The sequence below is a fragment of the Pseudorca crassidens genome, chromosome 10 (genome assembly GCF_039906515.1).
Source record: "Pseudorca crassidens isolate mPseCra1 chromosome 10, mPseCra1.hap1, whole genome shotgun sequence".
NCBI lineage: Eukaryota > Metazoa > Chordata > Mammalia > Artiodactyla > Delphinidae > Pseudorca > Pseudorca crassidens.
The window spans coordinates 45,054,521-45,074,154 of record NC_090305.1 but is presented as its reverse complement, the minus strand read 5'-3'; the positions used below and the strand labels follow the sequence as shown (position 1 = coordinate 45,074,154).

Below are 19,634 nucleotides of genomic sequence, written 5' to 3'. Positions count from 1 at the left end.
TAAGACAAAAACAAAGAATAAGGGCAACAAATAAAAAACACTAACAAATATGGCAGCCATTAACCCAACTATACCAATCATTACTTTAAACGTCAGTGGTCACCAATTAAAAATAGATTGTCAGAATGGATCAAAATCAAGACCCTACGGTATGTTGTATACAAGAAAGCCACTTTAAAGACTCATGGATTGAAAGTAAAGACAGAGAAAGATACACCATGCTAACACAAATCAAAGAAAGTGGGAGTATCTATGTTACTTTCAGACAGAGCAGTGTTCAAAGGATGGGAGTTTATGCAGGATAAAAAGGGGCATTACATAACGATAAGGGGTGAATACTCCAAGAAGACATCACCATCCGTAATGTGTATGCACTTAACAAAAGAGCATCAAAACACATCAGGGAAAACCTGACAGAATTGCAAGGAGAAGTGCTGGCTCCACTGCTGGACTCCACCTCCATCAAGCTGGACAGATCCCGCAGATGGAGAATCTGCAACAACACAGTGAGCTCACGAGCACCATCATTCCGGGACAGAAATGATATCCATAACTGGCTACACCCAACAGCGGCAGACAGCACATCCTCAGCTCATAGGGACAAGCCCTCTGCTGCGGGCCGTGTTGACATGGGGACAGCTGAGCAAATGTGGGGCAGAGGGCACCCGGGAACTCTCTATACCTCCTGCTCAGTACTGCTGTGACCCTAAAACTGCTCCACAAAACTACAGCTTATTCACTTAAAGAAAGGGTAGATCAATGTGTCTAAAAAACAACACGAGCTCGTTGAGTGTTTGCTAAGTACAGTGGTCCCTCAGCATCCACAGAGGACTGGTTCTGGGACCTGCCTGGGATATCAAAGTCTGCAGGTACCCAAGTCCCACAGTTGGCCCTCCGTATCCGAGGTTCCACATCCTCAGATTCAGCCAACCTCGGATCGTGTAGTACTGTATATATTTGTTGGAAAAAATCTGCGTGTAAGATGGACCCACGCAGTTCAAACCCCTGCTGTTCAAGAGTTAGCTGTGTATTATTTTCTAGCTGATAGAGTTTAAATTAAAAACAAAGTAAAACAAACAGAATGGACCAGAATAAATAAGATACAAAAACAGGAAGAAGAAATATAAAATCCTGTCTTTAAGCTAATAAAAATCAACTAAGTAAGTGCTGAGTGTGAGGACCTGGAAACCGACAGAACCATTGGGAGCTTCACTTGGCCAAGCTCAGTGTAAGTTACTCCCTGGTGTGGCCACTGGGAAAAGCTACAGACTTTCTCACCGCAAGTATCTGGTCAGTTGTTTTCAAAGTGTAGAAGACATCAAAATCACCCAGAGAACTAGCAAATAAATCTGAGTTTATGCGTCTGAGGGTGGAGCCTGAGTCTGTATTTCTAAAAGCTCCGTAAGTGCCTGACACAAGCGGTGAAAACCGCTCACTGTGTGTTCCAGGACTGGCCACCTTTGCCATCTACTAAATATGAATGCTCTGGACACATGAAGCATCTTTCTTAAAATTCCATTTGAGATTTTTTGGATCTTTAACAGCCTGCAAGTGTGTGATCTTCTAAAAAAGAATTTCATTTAAGATGAAATTAAAACAAGAAAAAGTTTTGACACATATTGCAGTCAGCTTTGGTAATCTAGAAAATTTAACTAATATGGACTATTAAGTCATCCTCTCACATACCAGACAAGTGAGGAGCTTTTCAAGGTATGCTCAGAGAACTATTTTAGAAAAAAGTTGTTAAACTCAGAAATCTACAGAAAACAGATTAACTTTCTTTTTAACCTACAACTTAGGCAAATTGATAGATGTTTGAAACTGTGACTTGTTAAATCCCTCAATCTTTGTTAATCAGATGATAGTAATGAGAATAAAACACACTCTCCCTCAGTAGTCTTTGAAAATTGATCAATCTACTGTTCCAAAATTCGAGGCACTCAATTTTTAAAAGCTTTGAAGAACTCGCATCAGCCTTCTAAGACACATGCAGAACAGGAGAAAGAGAATAGCAGGTGAAGGGGACGGAGGACTAAAGAGCCCAGTCCAGCACAAAGTAGAGCACAGCAGAACCACTTTCTTGTGCTGACCCAGCTCAATAATAAGACATACCACTAGAAGCTAGTGGAGCTCTGGCTTGACCTGATGACCGACACAAGCTACAAACCCGTTCCCCTTAGTAATGCAAAAACCATTCCACTGTTTCAGTGTTTCCTACAGAGCTCCTGGGTTCCTGTACATCACAGACACATCCAGAGGAAGCACTTACCATGATAATCCCCTTGGCTTGGTGGATTGGTTAGGATAATCTTCAGGCAACTGTAAGGCGTATAGTCTGTCCTCTTGCCTTCCTTTCCAAAGCTATGACGGATGTTGTAAGAGTAGCCTTTATCAAACTGATGAGAGGAAAAAGAAAGAAGAGACAAAGTAAGCCAGCATTGTACTGGTGGTGTCAACAGTGCCCACTGGAATCGAAGAGTACAAAGTGATTTTTCTAAAATAAATTTAGCATTCACAGGCAGATGTACATTTATACCAATATAACATTTGGGTCCTTTACAGGTTTTTAAAGGTAAAAAATTTAAAGGAAACACATTTCTCAGGTTAGAGACACCTTATGTTTATATGTTTAAAGATGAGGATAACCCTTTCCTGAGAATAATCATCGATTTGCTCATTTCTTGGTTTGATTCCAAAGATCATGCTAGATGTAAATCATCTTCTCTACTCCCTTTATCCTAGTCTTCCCTGAATTCCCACATCCTGCCTATTCTACTTTTGAAGTGTCTCCTAACTAATTAATGCCTTCCTCTGGATTTTCACTATACAAAACAAGCAGTCAGCAAATGCTTGATGAAGGAACTACTGTGATTACCTCCTGCCTGGAATTCCTGACTCATGTTCAAAATGCAAGGTAATGGCAATAGGAAGGACTCTGAAATGGGTGGGATAAGAAGAAAAAACGAACTCATATTTATTGAAAGGCTCAGTATAGTGGGTCTAAGCTATCTAATACTTTCAGGAAAGCAGGACAGAGAATCAGAATAAGAGATTGGAAAATACTGTGGGTTTTTATGGGTGAGATTTTTTCATTTAAGTATAGTTGATTTACAATGTTGTGTTAGTTTTTGGTATACAGCAAAGTGATTCAATTATATTTATATATATTATATTCTTTTTCAGATTCTTTCCACTATAGGTTATTACAATATATCAAATATAATTCCCTGTAGTATATAGTAGGTCCCTGTTGTTTAGGGGTGAGATTTTTAAATTTGAGGCTACAATTTACATTTAGTGAAATGCACAGATCTCAGGTCTACAGTTTGATGTAACACATACCCGCATTAAGAGACAGCATGTTTCCACCATCCAAGAGGCCCCCTGAGCCCCTCAGCATTCTCAGCATTCTTCCCCGCCCTCCACACCCAGAAGCAACTATTGGTCTGACTTGTGTCACCGTGGCTTTTGCTATTCTATAACTTCACATAAATGGAATTGTACAGTCTTTTGTTTTTGTTTTCTGCGGTACGCGGGCCTCTCCCGCCGCCGCGGCCTCTCCCGCCGCCGCGGAGCACAGGCTCCGGACGCGCAGGCCCAGCGGCCATGGCTCACGGGCCCAGCCGCTCCACGGCATGTGAGATCCTCCCGGACCGGGGCACGAACCCGCGTCCCCCGCATCAGCAGGCGGACTCCCAACCACTGCACCACCAGGGAAGCCCTGTACAGTCTTAAGTATTTTGTGTCTTTTTCATGTCTTTTCATGTTTTTGAGATTGATCCATGCATCACATGTACTGTCACATGTACCAGCAGATTGTTCCACTGTATGAATACACCAGGTAGTTTACCTAGTCTCCTGCAGATGGACACCTGGGCTTTTCCAGTTTGGGGCTGTTATCAGTAAAGCTGCCATGCACATTCTTGCAGATGACTTTTGTGGACATTATTTTCATTTCTCTCAGATAAATACGCAGGAATAGAATTGCTGCTAACCATTTTCCAGAATGGCTGTACTATTTTATACCCCATCAGCAATGCATGAGAGTTCCACATTCTCCCCAAAGTGTGGTGGTGTCAATTTCATTCATTTTAGCCATTCTAATAGATGGGTAGTGGCATCTCATTCTGCATTTCCCTGATGACAAACACTGTTGAGTACTTTTTCATGTGCTTTCTTGGCTGTGATATGCCTTATTTTGTAAAGTGTCTGTTCAAGTCTTTTTAGAATCTGGGTTGACAATTATTCCATTGAAAGAATTCTTCATATATTCTGGATACAAACCTGTTAGGTGTTACAAATATTTTCTCAGTCTGTGGCTTGTCTATTTTCTTGATGTTACTTTTTGACAAGATGAGCAGATGTTTTTATTTTTGATGAATGCTAATTAAATCACGTTTTTATGGCAGTGCTCCCTGTGTCCTCTCTAAGATAGGTTGCAGAGATATTCTGTATTGTCCTTTAGAAGCCATAATGTTTTAGCTTTTCAGTCTAGGTCCTGATTCATCTCGAGTTAATTTTCATATGTTCTCTTTTTATCCCCTGTACGGAAAGAAAAATATTTTTCCCTCTACCCTCCTAGGTTAAATGGCTGGGGCCCATGAATCAAACTGATAAAAGACAGATTAACAAGGAAAAAACCCCCCACTTAATTACATTTGTACATAAGTATATGTACAAAGAGATACGACTCCAGGAGGTAGGCTGATGACTGAAGCTTAAACATCATCTTAGGCTAAATCAAGGAAAAGGGGTTTAGGGATTCTGGGTTGGGGAAGCCAGTTCTGAGAGGGGGGAGGGGAGGAAATACAGGGTAAATAAGGGTTGGCTTGTTCTGCAGATAAGACTTGGGTAGCTTTCTTCCTGGTACAGAGATAACATTACAAATGTAAATTTCCTTTATAAGAGGGGAAATTTATACTGTATCCTTAGGCAGTTAGGGGAGGAGAGAGCTTTTCCTGCATCTGCTCCTCCTTTAGCTCAAAATAATCCTTATGCCTGCCAATTGGAAATTGTCACTTGCCATCTGCCTCTACAAGGATGAGGTCCCTGGCCACTGCAGTTGCTGACCTTCAACACCGCTTGAAAGGAGTTCAGGGCTGAGATCAGGAAGGAGGCACTCTGTGCTCTGGTATAACTGTGAAAAAGCCTTCAGATAGTTAGATACTTTCAGGTAAAGATTTTATGAGCCTAATTTTATGAGCCTAATTTCTTGCATCTTCCTCGTGATGAGCAGCAACCTTCTGCTGAAATGTGTGCTTGACTGCATGTACCCCTGTCACTAAAATCACATACATACTGACCTTCCCCCCTTACCTCTTTGGAGCAGTTCCTCAGAGCTATCTGAGAAGCTGTCTCCCAGGCTATAGTTCTCATTTTGCCCCAAATAAAACTTAACTCACAACTCTCACATTGTGCATTTTTTTCAGTCAACATGCCAAAATAGCGTTATTTTGGATGGCATATCCGGTATCCTTCACCCCCATGTGAACTGGATAACACTTTTTCTAACACCATTTATTGAAGATATTTTATTCCATTGCTCTATAGTTCCATACTTTTGCCGATGCCACACTGTTCTCTTTACAAAATCTTTAGAATAAGTCTCAAATTCAGATAATGTAAGTCCTCCTGCTTTGGTTTTTTTCAATATTATTTTGGCTATTTTATGTCCTTGCATTTCCATAAAAATTTTAGAATCAGTTTATCAATTTCTACTTAAAAAAAAAAAAAAAAGACTGCTGGAATTTTCAGCAGTCAGTAGCTTACAGTTTCATAACTACCTATCTGCCCACAAGCAATCTACAACCAGGAAAACAAACGGCATTTCAACAGAAAACTTTCAAGAAAGAAAATTTTCAAATTACCATTAAATTTCACTGGTGAAAACAAGAATGTTAAAAGTTCCAGCAAACATATTTTATGGACAACTTCTATTTGTTTAGTCATAAGCATTAACTATAATCAATCTCCTTGTGCAAACTTTTAGGTATGAATTGAATTTAATTAGACATAAGATTTCTGTACATTCATCTGAAAACACTGAAAGAACTTTTTGGTCAGCCATTATGTTAAAGTAATGAAAAGCTACTCTCTCTAAAGGAAGAAAAGCGATAATTATTATCTTTCCCCTCCCTTTCCTTTCCAATTTACTTCCCGCTTATGTGTACATATGTCTAAAATTTGGACCTTACTAAGCTTTCGGGCTATTCACGTATTTATCATACAAACTGTCTTCTCTAGTTTTCAGACTGGCAAACTCTTGAAATATTGTGTAGAAGGTACATTTATTGGGTAATGTTTTTTAGGGAATACTTACTTTCCAGGTGTCCACATTCACAACTCAAAGGAACAACTGTAAGGTTCACATGGGAAGAGGGGGTGAGAACCAGGTGGAAACACTCTTTTCCACCTTGGCTCCTCCATTCCACTCCAGCCAGCAACGGGAAATGCCAGAAAATCAACACCAGGCCTGAAGGTGGTTGAGTGGAAGCTGGCAACCTTCCAAATTAGTCCCGTGGCACTGCAATCTGCATTTCTGCTCAAGTCAGCAGCAAATCATTTTCAGGGCCACTATGTTACCAGTAGAACTCAAGAAACATGATAAAGCAGGCGCATCCTCATCCTGCTCCTACCTGTCTCTTTCAGAGTCTCCCTCACAAGTCTGCCTCCCACCCCAGCTCCACCTGGGGCCCAGCGACTGCATCTTATTACATTTTTTATAGTATTTACACCCAAATCCTCTCAGAGGTCATGAGTAAACCTCTAACTGTCATGAGCAGTGCATGGTCTTCCTTAGAAGAAAGTCTTTCCTACCAAGAAAAGCCCGCAGACCAAGTATTACTCCCACTGTCAGAACATCAAAACCTGCCTTTCATAAGTCAAGCTTAGCTTGCACAGTAAAGTGAGAATGGTTGCAAACCAAGTGCCCTTCAGAGAGAGATTTATATTCAAAAAGGAAAATCTTGACCTAAGTGAGGCAAAACAACCATATATATGTGGGCAGAGAACAGGGTAAGGATATGGTAATTTTTAACAAAGACATTTTCAATCCTTTTTTGGTGAGTTGTTTCCTACTCACAAGAATTTGGAATTCTCATTTACATATTTAAAAACACACAGAGGGCAAGTCTGCCAACTACAAAGGGCCCTCCTTCAATGCCCAGATCCAGCATCCCACACATCATCACGAGGGGCCCCAGGAAGTTTAGTTGCCACAAGTGCCAACAGGAAGGCACAGCTCAGCAGCAGGGCCACACGTGTAAACAGACCTGTACTTGGGGAAGGGCGCGAAACCACCCATGGTCTCTCCTTGACACACATTCTTGCTGACTCTCCTACAGCTTGTGATCATTGATTATCTCTTCTCTTGTCACTTCCCTAAAGCTTTACTTACAATGTTAATAAGCAGAATGCATGCCATAGGCATTTAATACATAATGCCCACCCTTTAAATGCTTACTTACGAAATTACTCAATTATTTGTAAAACTAATTTTGTAATCAGTCACCTACAGATTGCAAATACTTCTCTTTAACTCTTAACTTTAACCACAGTTTAACTCTTTGAGGTCACTGAAACATCATATACATTCTAACCAAACAACACACTGAAGGAGACTTAGAGACCAAAGGCTGATAGTTAAGACAAGGGCTTTAAGTCAAATACCTGAGTTTAAATCTTGTCTCTACCACATGTTAGCTGTGTGACCTTGGGCAGGTGACCCATCATCTTTATAACAATTCCCTTACACAGTATATAAAAATAAAGGAGTAATACTTCATATGCAGGGTTGGTGTGAAGATGAGCTAATAGCTCATCTTCATAAAGCACGTGGCATAGCTTCTAACACAGAATAAGCTTTGAATTGAATATATTTTTGAGTTATCAATATCAGAAAAACAAACCAATCAAAAAAATGGGCAGAAGACCTAAACAGACATTTCTCCAAAGAAGACATACAGATGGCCAACAAGCACATGAAAAGATGCTCAACATCGCTAATCACCAGAGAAATGCAAATCAAAACTACAGTGAGGTATCACCTCATGCTGGTTAGAATGGCCATCAGCAAAAAGTGTGAAAACAACAAATGCTGGAGAGGGTGTAGAGAAAAGGGAACACTCCTACACCGTTGGTGGGAATGTAAACTGGTGCAGCCACTATGGAGAACAGTATGGAGGTTCCTTAAAAAATTAAAAATGTTCATATCCTAATCCCTTTCCATGGAGAACATTTTCAGTTCTAGACTCGAGAACATGCATATTTTTCTTTCCTTCAAATTTCCCCTGAGGCAGCGTCACGCTAAAATTTTAAAATTTGGATTCCCCACTTTGTTAGAAAATAAAAAATACTGAAATGCTAAAAATCCACAGAAAAAGTATTGAATAAAATGATCCTATGTAATTTTATAAGGTAGTTGATTAAGCAGATCACTTTCAGTGGAGCCAAATGATCAAAAGAAAGATCAGCTGTGTATCAAAAACCTGCCATAATCCTCAGAGGGAAGTGGAGAGCATTGTGTTCATGAACGCAGGTGGTGTGGGGTTAGTGGGTTGGTATGTCTCTTTCATATTCTGCTATAAGGACTATACCCAAATGGACTCAGAAGACAAGACTTGAGGATCTTCTGTGACCTGGGGCTCTGTGATCTCCATCATTCTAACTGTATCTATTCATTCAGATATTAAATAAAGAACATCATTTCTAAATTCCTAATGGAGAATTTAGTACAATTGTACTACTGTTTTTAGCAATAAAACCAAAATTATGCTTAGTGATGTTTCAATAATAATAGCTTACATTTACACAGATCTTTAGTGGTGACGAAATGATTCTTCTTAGACCCTTTACTACTTGTAAGGTATGGAAGTTAGGTATCCCTATTTTATAAATATGCAAACTAAGATTTCAAGAGGTCAAATGATTAGTTATTTCAATTACTTAGTAGAAAAGAGATGGAATTTAAAATCTTACTCTTTTACTTTCTAGAAACTACTACAAAATTATAAATGGCAGAAAATTAATAAATAAATACAGGCAACTGTCAGTTATCCATGGCAAACATGCATCTGTAGGCTGCTTCCCTGCTGTCACTCAGTTGCTTCAGGGACATCTGAAAGTCACACTGAACCACAGTTAAACAAAATGTTTCTGATTCTACTGTATACCAGGGAAAAGAGTCTACTCTCAAAGAAATGGTAACTCTAACAAGCCACTCACATAGCATTTATTTAGTTCCTAATTTACCATGATTTTAGAATCATTAAAAATGATAAATTTGAAGTTAACCATCTGAAATGAAGAAACACTAAAAAGTATTTCATCATGCTTCCAAATTACCAGGTACTTTTTTTAAAAAAAAAAAAAAAAATCTATTTATTTATTTATTTTGGGCTGGGTTGGGTCTTCATTGCTGCACGCGGGCTTTCTCTAGTTGCAGCGAGCGAGGGCTACTCTTCCTTGCGGTGCGCGCAGGCTTCTCATTGCAGTGGCTTCTCTTGTTGCAGAACACAGATGGGCTCTAGGTGCGCGGGCTTCAGTAGTTGTGGCATGTGGGCTCAGTAGTTGTGACTTGTGGGCTCTAGAGTGCAGGCTCAGTAATTGTGGCGCACAGGCTTATTAGTTGCTCCACAGCACGTGGGATCTTCCTGGACCAGGGCTCAAACCCATGTCCCCTGCATTGGCGGGTGGATTCTTAACCACTGAGCTACCAAGGAAGCCCTAGGCACTCTTGATATTTGTCCCCTCTACCATTCTAGGTGGCACATGACAAGGAACTGGGGTACAAAATCAGGGAAAAGGGGGTATGAAAGCAGAGAGGAAGGATGCAGTACACAGCATCGCTCACCTCCCTGGCACCTGGACCTGGAGTTTCAGCAAATGTAGCTTCCTCATCAGTCGGAATTTAAGAGCTGGAGCAGGCATCAGTCAGCATCTAATGCAGCCCTGAGGGTGTAGGAGAGCAAGGAGCAGGGGGTTTAGTCCTCAACCACAGGGTGAATGAGGGAAAGAACCCTTGTCTCCGCACTGCCTACTTTGTGTACTTCTCGTACAGGCTGTAACCAAGGCCAGCGTGAAGCCTAGCAAACTGCAGCTGTTCATGAGGCTGAACCACTGAGCATCTTCCTTGTACATGTGCTCATCAGATCGCCCCACCAGAGGACCAAAAGCAAATCTTATATTGACCATTCTGTTAGTTTTTAGTGACAAAGGAGAGTTGGCAAATTCCCATCGCTAACTACCATATCTTAACATTATTTAAATAGAGGCCTTGACAATTCAACCGAGAGGAGATGGGCTGGGAGAATCATGAGGTGGGCCACTAATCAGCCTTTAATAACCTTAAACAACAAGGCCCTACTGTACAGCAAAGGGAACTATATATTCAGTATCTTGTAATAAACCATAATGTAGAATATGAAAAAGAATGTGTATGTGTATACATACATAAATATAAAAAACCGAATCACTTTGCTGTACACCTGAAACTAATACAACATTGTAAATCAACCATACTTCAATTAAAAAAAAAAAAAAGATCTCCAACTGTTCAGACAGTTTGCCTGATACTAGGAAAGGACAGATTAGTGATAGAATTTTCAGCATCCCACCTGAAACGCCTCTTTTAGAAAATCTGCTCTATTCACTGGTATGGATGCCACCAACATAACAGTGAATGAAAATTTATTAAAATTCCAAATATAATTTCCCAACATTTGAAGACAGAAACCACAGACAAACCTTCATTCACTAAAGTAAAAGCATTTACTGAATCACATACTTATAGCCTAAAAGACTAAATTTAATAGCCCTTAAAAGGTGGCCAACTTAGTCTCTATCTCACTGGTAGCTAAAGAGCCAACATCAAACAAACCCCAACAGAAAAGCAAAGAAGCAGGCTGCCTGATGCTCTGGTCCAAGACCAGCTGGCTCAGCCCACATAAACTGGTCTTTTCACTCACTGGAAACAAGAGAAGCAAACTGAAACCATTGTCGAAGCCTGCAATCAGCGACCACACAGAAGTGAGCTGATGAGAGCTTTTCATTGCTCAATGAAAGGCTCCCTCTTCATAGATATAGTACTAATCTTTTACAAACATTTTGAAATCAAAATAAATGTACATTTATTTAACTTCTGCTAGATTAGTTTTATCCTATTTACTCATTTTCCCATATTTAGTTTTTGTCAAAATTTTTTTCATACTTTGCTTTTCTACATTACGTTATCCACAGTGTTAGTATTTTCTAGAACTGAATTTCTATTATGACAGAATTTTAAAGATCTAGCTTTATCATTAAAAAGATGTCTCAAGATACTGCTTATAACCTATTGTGCATATTATGTGCAATAAATCTAAGGTTCTGAAGAGCTGCCAGGATGACTGCAAAAATATAACTATTACATCTTAACATCTTACAGATGTTAAGAAATATCTAAATATTTTTATAATAAACACTTAAATATTTACATACATAGATATATTTCATTGATATCTTTCTGGGTGCATAAAGGTTTAGAAATGTCATATATTCCTGGTAGAGTACACCTTTTATCAACATATAGAAATATAACTGTTTTCCTGTTTAATAGTTTTCTCTTGTACTGCATTTTGTACAATATTAATATTTTCACTCCAGTTTTCTTTTTGATTCCACTTGCTAGTACTCCCCTCTCCACCTTTATTGTCAATCCTTCTGCATCAGAAAGTCTTGTATGAATAGCAAATGGGTAACTGGCTACCCATGACCACCCTCTAGTGGTTACTCAGAGCATATGAAAACACTTTTTCTATCAATGTCAAAAATGAACCAGACTCTCTACAAAAAAGACAAGATTTTTAGCACACTCTTACTTCCATCATAATTATAAAATTAGCTCCAGCATAATTAAGGATTAAATGATTTTCCCAGAGTCACAATAATACCAGTTAATATTTCACTTGTTCGATTCTATGTCATCTTCTAATCATCTAAGTTTGGCTACATAACAGACAACCAAAAGAAAAAATTACATTGGATTTTTAAAGTAAATATATTATAGAATATCTCATTCCCTGAAATGACAAAGGGCATGAAATAAAGTTTTAATTTACAATGGGAAGCCAGATTTTTCCTCTACAATTTCAGGGACAAAAAGAAGATGAATATGGATCTGTTGCCTCCTGTTGTAGACAAGTGTTTTCTTTCTTTTCTAAAGGTTAGAGGGAATCCCCTAAGGCTGCACCTGGATATCAAAAGAGAAATACACGAAATATTCTATGAAGAGTTATTAAAAGGTATTTTGAGGGACAGAGAGCTACTTTATTTTTCAAGAGAATTAACAAGGCATTTTGGGGTTTTTTTGTTTGTTTTTTTACATCTTTATTGGAGTATAATTACTTTACAATGGTGTGCCAGTTTCTGCTTCACAACAAAGTGATCAGTTATACATATACATATGTTCCCATATCTCTTCCCTCTTGTATCTCCCTCCCCCCCAACCCCCTTCCCACCCCTCTAGGTGGTCACAAAGCACCAAGCTGATCTCCCTGTGCTATGCGGCTGATTCCCACTAGCTATCCATTCCACGCTTGGTAGTGTATATATGTCCATGCCACCCTCCCACCCTATCACAGCGTACCCCTCCCCCTCCCCATAACCCCAAGTCCATTCCCCAGCAGGTCCGCGTCTCCATTCTCATCCTACCCCCAGGTTCTTCATGACATTTTTTTTTCTTAAATTCCATATATATGTGTTAGCATACAGTATTTGTCTTTCTCTTTCTGACTTACTTCACTCTGTATGACAGACTCGAGGTTCATCCACCTCATTACAAATAGCTCAATTTCGTTTCTTTTTATGGCTGAGTAATATTCCATTGTATATATGTGCCACATCTTCCTTATCCATTCATCCAATGATGGACACTTAGGTTGTTTCCATCTCCGGGCTATTGTAAATAGAGCTGCAATGAACATTTTGGTACATGACTCTTTGTGAATTATGGTTTTCTCAGGGTTTGCCCAGTAGTGGGATTGCTGGGTCATATGGCAGTTCTATTTGTAGTTTTTTAAGGAACCTCCATACTGTTCTCCATAGTGGCTGTACCAATTCACATTCCCACCAGCAGTGCAAGAGTGTTCCCTTTTCTCCACACCCTCTCCAGCATTGTTTCTAGATTTTTTGATGATGGCCATTCTGACTGGTGTGAGATGATATCTCATTGTAGTTTTGACTTGCATTTCTCTAATGATTAATGATGTTGAGCATTCTTTCATGTCTTTGCTGGCAGTCTGTATATCTTCTTTGGAGAAATGTCTATTTAGGTCTTCTGTCCATTTTTGGATTGGGTTGTTTGTTTTTTTGTTATTGAGCTGCATGAGCTGCTTATAAATTTTGGAGATTAATCCTTTGTCAGTTGCTTCATTTGCAAATATTTTCTCCCATTCTGAGGGCTGTCTTTTGGTCTTGTTTATAGTTCCCCTTGCTGTACAAAAGCTTTGAAGTTTCATTAGGTCCCATTTGTTGATTTTTGTTTTTATTTCCATTTCTCTAGGAGGTGGGTCAAAAAGGATCTTGCTGTCATTTATATTACAGAGTGTTCCGCCTATGTTTTCCTCTAAGAGTTTGATAGTTTCTGACCTTACATTTAGGTCTTTAATCCATTTTGAGCTTATTTTTGTGTACAGTGTTAGGGAGTGATCTAATCTCATACTTTTACATGTACCTGTCCAGTTTTCCCAGCACCACTTATTGAAGAGGCTGTCCTTGCTCCACTGTACATTCCTGCCACCTTTATCAAAGATAAGGTGACCACATGTGCGTGGGTTTATCTCTGGGTTTTCTATCCTGTTCCATTGATCTATATTTCTGTTTTTGTGCCAGTACCATACTGTCTTGATTACTGTAGCTTTGTAGTATAGTCTGAAGTCAGGGAGCCTGATTCCTCCAGCTCCGTTTTTCGTTCTTAAGATTGCTTTGGCGATTCAGGGTCTTTTGTGTTTCTATACAAATTGTGAAATTTTTTGTTCTAGTTCTGTGAAAAATGCCAGTGGTAGTTTGATAGGGATTGCATTGAATCTGTAGATTGCTTTGGGTAGTAGAGTCATTTTCACAATGTTGATCCTTCCAATCCAAGAACATGGTATATCTCTCAATCTATTGTGTCATCTTTAATTTCTTTCATCAGTGTCTTATAATTTTCTGCATACAGGTCTTTTGTCTCCTTAGGTAGGTTTATTCCTAGATTTTTTATTCTTTTTGTTGCAATGGTAAATGGGAGTGTTTTCTTGATTTCACTTTCAGATTTTTCATCATTAGCGTATAGGAAGGCCAGAGATTTCTGTGCATTAATTTTGTATCCTGCTACTTTACCAAATTCATTGGTTAGCTCTTGTAGCTTTCTGGTAGCATCTTTAGGATTCTCTATGTATAGTATCATGTCATCTGCAAACAGTGGCAGCTTTACTTCTTCTTTTCCGATTTGGATTTCTTTTATTTCCTTTTCTTCTCCAACTGCTGTGGCTAAAACTTCGAAAACTATGTTGAATAAGAGTGGTGAGAGTGGGCAACCTTGTCTTGTTCCTCATTTTAGTGGAACTGCTTTCAGTTTTTCACCATTGAGGACGATGTTGGTTGTGGGTTTGTCATATATGGCCTTTATTATGTTGAGGAAAGTTCCCTCTATGTCTACTTTCTGCAGTGTTTTTATCATAAATCGGTGTTGAATTTTGTCAAAAGCTTTCTCTGCATCTATTGAGATGATCATATGGTTTTTCTCCTTCAATTTGTTAATATGGTGTATCACGTTGATTGATTTGCGTATATTGAAGAATCCTTGCATTCCTAGAATAAACCCCACTTGATCATGGTGTATGATCATTTTAATGTGCTGTTGGATTCTGTTTGCTAGTATTTTGTTGAAGATTTTCGCATCTATGTTCATCAGTGATACTGGCCTGTAGTTTTCTTTCTTTGTGACATCCTTGTCTGGTTTTGGTATCAAGGTGATGGTGGCCTCGTAGAATGAGTTTGGGAGTGTTGCTCCCTCTGCTACATTTTTGAAGAGTTTGAGGAGGATAGGTGTTAGCTCTTCTCTAAATGTTTCATAGAACTCGCCTGTGAAGCCATCTGGTCTGGGCTTTTGTTTGTTGGAAGATTTTTAATCACAGTTTCAATTTCAGTGCTTGTGACTGGTCTGTTCATAATTTCTATTTCTTCCTGGCTCAGTCTCCTAAGGTTGTGCATTTCTAAGAATTTTCCATTTCTTCCACGTTGTCCATTTTATTGGCATAGAGTTGCTTGTAGTAATCTCTCATGATCTTTTGTATTTCTGCAGTGTCAGTTGTTACTTCTCCTTTTTCATTTCTAATTCTATTGATTTGAGTCTTCTCCCTTTTTTTCTTGATGAGTCTGGCTAATGGTTTATCAATTTTGTTTATCTTCTCAAAGAACCAGCTTTTAGTTTTACTGATCTTTGCTATCGTTTCCTTCACTTCTTTTTCATTTATTTCTGATCTGATTTTTATGATTTCTTTCCTTCTGCTAACTTTCGGGATTTTTTGTTCTTTTTTCTCTAAATGCTTTAGGTGCAAGGTTAGGTTGTTTATTCGAAATGTTTCCTGTTTCTTGAGGTAGGCTTGTATTGCTATAAATTTCCCTTTTAGAACTGCTTTTGCTGAATCCCATAGGTTTTGGGTCTTCGTGTCTCCATTGTCACTTTTTTCTAGGTATTTTTTTATTTCCTGTTTGATTTCTTCAGTGATCACTTCGTTATTACGTAGTGAATTGTTTAGCCTCCATGTGTTTGTGTTTTTTACAGATCTTTTCCTGTAATTGATATCTAGTCTCTCAGCGTTGTGGTCGGAAAAGATACTTGATACAATTTCAATTTTCTTAATTTTACCAAGGCTTTATTTGTGACCGAAGATATGATCTATCCTGGAGAATGTTCCATGAGCACGTGAGAAAAATGTGTATTCTGTTGTTTTTGGATGGAATGTCCTATAAATATCAATTAAGTCCATCTTGTTTAATGTATCATTTAAAGCTTGTGCTTCCTTATTGATATTCATTTTGGATGATCTGTCCATGGGTGAAAGTGGGGTGTTAAAGTTCCCTACTGTGAATGTGTTACTGTCCATTTCCCCTTTTATGGCTGTTATTATTTGCCTTATGTACTGAGGTGCTCCTATGTAGGGTGCATAAATATTTACAATTGTTATTTCTTCTTCTTGGATTGATCCCTTGATCATTATGTAGTGTCCTTTTTTGTTTCTTCTAATAGTCTTTATTTTAAAGTCTATTTTGTCTGATATGAGAATTGCTACTCCAGCTTTCTTTTGGTTTCCATTTGCATGGAATATCTTTTTCCATCCCCTCACTTTCAGTCTGTATGTGTCTCTAGGTCTGAAGTGGGTCTCTGGTAAACAGCATATATAAAGGTCTTGTTTTTGTGTCCATTCAGCCAGTCTATGTCTTTTGGTGGGAGCATTTAGTCCATTTACATTTAAGGTAATTATCCATATGTATATTCCTATTCCCATTTTCTTAATTGTTTTGGGTTCTTTATTGTAGGTCTTTTCCTTCTCTTGTGTTTCTTGCCTAGAGAAGTTCCTTTAGCATTTGTTGTAAAGCTGGTTTGGTACTGCTGAACTCTCTCAGCTTTTGCTTGTCTGTAAAGGTTTTAATTTCTCCATCAAATCTGAATGAGATCCTTGCTGGGTAGAATAGTCTTGGTTGCAGGTTTTTCTCCTTCATCACTTTAAATATGTCCTGCCACTCCCTTCTGGCTTGTAGGGTTTCTGCTGAGAGATCAGCTCTTAACCTTATGGGGATTCCCTTGTGTGTTATTTGTTGTTTTTCCCTTGCTGCTTTTAATATGTTTTCTTTGTATTTAATTTTTGACAGTTTGATAAATATGTGTCTTGGCGTATTTCTCCTTGGATTCATCCTGTATGGGACTCTCTGTGCTTCCTGGACTTGTTTAACTATTTCCTTTCCCATATTAGGGAAGTTTTCAACTATAATCTCTTCAAATATTTTCTCAGTCCCTTTCTTTTTCTCTTCTTCTTCTGGAACCCCTATAATTTGAATGTTGGTGCGTTTAATGTTGTCCCAGCGGTCTCTGAGACTGTCCTCAATTCTTTTCATTCTTTTTTCTTTATTCTGCTCTGCAGTAGTTATTTCCACTATTTTATCTTCCAGGTCACTTATCCGTTCTTCTGCCTCAGTTATTCTGCTATTGATCCCATCTGGAGTATGTTTAATTTCATTTATTGTGTTGTTCATCGTTGCTTGTTTCATCTTTAGTTCTTCTAGGTCCTTGTTAAATGTTTCTTGCGTTTTGTCTATTCTATTTCCAAGATTTTGGATCATCTTTACTATGATTATTCTGAATTCTTTTTCAGGTAGACTGCCTATTTCCTCTTCATTTGTTAGGTATGGTGGGTTTTTATCTTGCTCCTTCATCTGCTGTGTGTTTTTCTGTCTTCTCATTTTGCTTATCTTACTGTGTCTGGAGTCTCCTTTTTGCAGACTGCAGGTTCGTAGTTCCCGTTGTTTTTGGTGTCTGTCCCCAGTAGCTAAAGTTGGTTCAGTGGGTTGTGTAGGCTTCCTGGTGGAGGGGACTAGTGCTTGTGTTCTGGTGGATGAGGCTGGGTCTTGTCTTTCTGTTGAGCAGGTCCACATCTGGTGGTGTGTTTTGGGGTGTCTATGGACTTATTATGATTTTAGGCAGCCTCTCTGCTAATGGGTGGGGTTGTGTTCTTGTCTTGTTAGTTGTTTGGCATAGGGTGCCCAGCACTGTAGCTTTTTGGTCGTTGAGTGAAGCTGGGTGCTGGTGTTGAGATGGAGATCTCTGGGAGATTTTCGCCTTTTGATACTATGTGGAGCTGGGAGGTCTCTTGTGGACCAGTGTCCTGAAGTTGGCTCTCCCACCTCAGAGGCACAGCACCGACTCCTGGCTGCAGCACCAAGAGCCTTTCATCCACACAGTCTGTCCCAGGCTGGGCGTAGACACACAAAAAGAAAATCCTTGAAGCTCACTTCTTCTGATCAACAAAGAAACAGCTGTATGATCAGTGGGCATCCATCTGTGTGCTTCCATCTGTGGCTTCTTTTGCACTTGTACCAAGTGGATCTCCTGAGTCTGCCACACAGTGGCGTTATGACAGCTGACAGGTTACTTAACTTCTTAGAGCCTCTCCTTGAAAACGGAGATATTAACATCATCTGTCGGAGAGTTGCATCTGGGTCTCCAGCTCTGAGTGACCGTGAATATTTCTTCTAGCTTGGACTTTTCCTTCTCCAAGATTCAGCCCACAGCGCCTGATCCACAAAGTTGCCTTGGACTACAGGGTTTTCATTTCATTCTCCTGAGGAGCCTCTCACTTCCGCTGCTGCTAAGCATCTTGTGGTGCCAGAGAGGATGAGCTCAGAGAGCATGGGGCCTGCGGAGGGGCACCAGGACCAACCTGGGAGAGCGCCTGATAGCCAGAGCTGGAACAATGTGAGCAAAAAAGTGAACACCAATAGTAATGAATTGCAGCCAGCAAAGTGCAATGTATAATTCACAGAGTAATGGACATGTACTGATATAAACAACTGACTAAATAAACAGGGGAAGAAGACACAGCTTTTCCTTACATAAGTATTCAAACTGATAAGTGTAGAAGGACAGGGAAAAAGAAAATAACACTTAGAACATCATACTAATAATAGCTGCTGGCAAGATCCACCAAGTGATGCTAAAATTAGTGGGGAAACAGGATATTTACATGGTCTACAATATCTCCCCCAAGACAGTTTGAGAAGCAAATAGTAACTACAGTGGAGAAGCCCAGCAGATAGCACCTGACCCAAGTGATCAAGGTTAATACCACCAGTAATAAATTATGTTGATATCACATGCCCCTGATACGTTGCAATCAGGAGGAAGCATCACTCCTGTGGGATTCTTGCCAACAATGGATAATTTCAATCTAAACATAAATAAACCCAAAGCGAGAGATACAGTAAACAAACCCAAAATGAGAGATAAACTTACCAAAAAACTGCCCACTTCCCTGCAAAAACATCAAGGTCGTGAAAGACCAGGAAAGACAGAAACTGTCCCAGGTATGATCCTGGGTGGGACCTCGAACAGCAAATAGACGTTAGTGAGAAAACTGGTGACATCTGAACAAAATCTCCAGCTAACAGAGTTTAGCTCTCTGATTAATCTCCAATTAACCAACGTTAACTTGTTGGATTTGATAACTGTATAACAGTTATGTAAGATGTTATTTCCAGGGGAAGCTGGGTGGCACATGGAACTCTTGGTACCATTTTTGCAATTTGTATATCTAAATTTTTTTCAAAATAAAGTTTATATACCAGGCAATGGACTAGGCATAACATTGATTATCTCATTTGATTCTCCTAACAATTCTGCAAAATTAGTGTGATTATCTCTATTTTACAGCCTGGAAAATTGAGATTTGGAACTATTAAGTGAAATGTTCAAACGCACACAGTAAAACGTTGTGTCAGGACTGAAGCCACTTTATGAGTTGCTCAGTGTCCATGTACTTTCCATCATGTTATGATAAACACATGGAAATGCTCTTATTTACCCAGGAAACACAGGTCATCTCCTCTGAAACTAGATTAAA

At 39.2% G+C, this 19,634-nt stretch overlaps 1 protein-coding gene across 2 annotated transcripts in view; it reads right to left on the bottom strand.

The window, feature by feature from the left end:
- PRIM2 (DNA primase subunit 2) overlaps window positions 1-19,634 on the bottom strand; it is a 278,477-nt gene that overhangs the window by 39,808 nt on the left and 219,035 nt on the right. For both annotated transcript variants that reach the window (XM_067753525.1, XM_067753526.1), the window contains exon 11: window positions 2,270-2,396. In XM_067753525.1, the coding sequence (XP_067609626.1) occupies window positions 2,270-2,396 (127 nt within the window). The remainder of the gene's footprint in view (window positions 1-2,269; window positions 2,397-19,634) is intronic.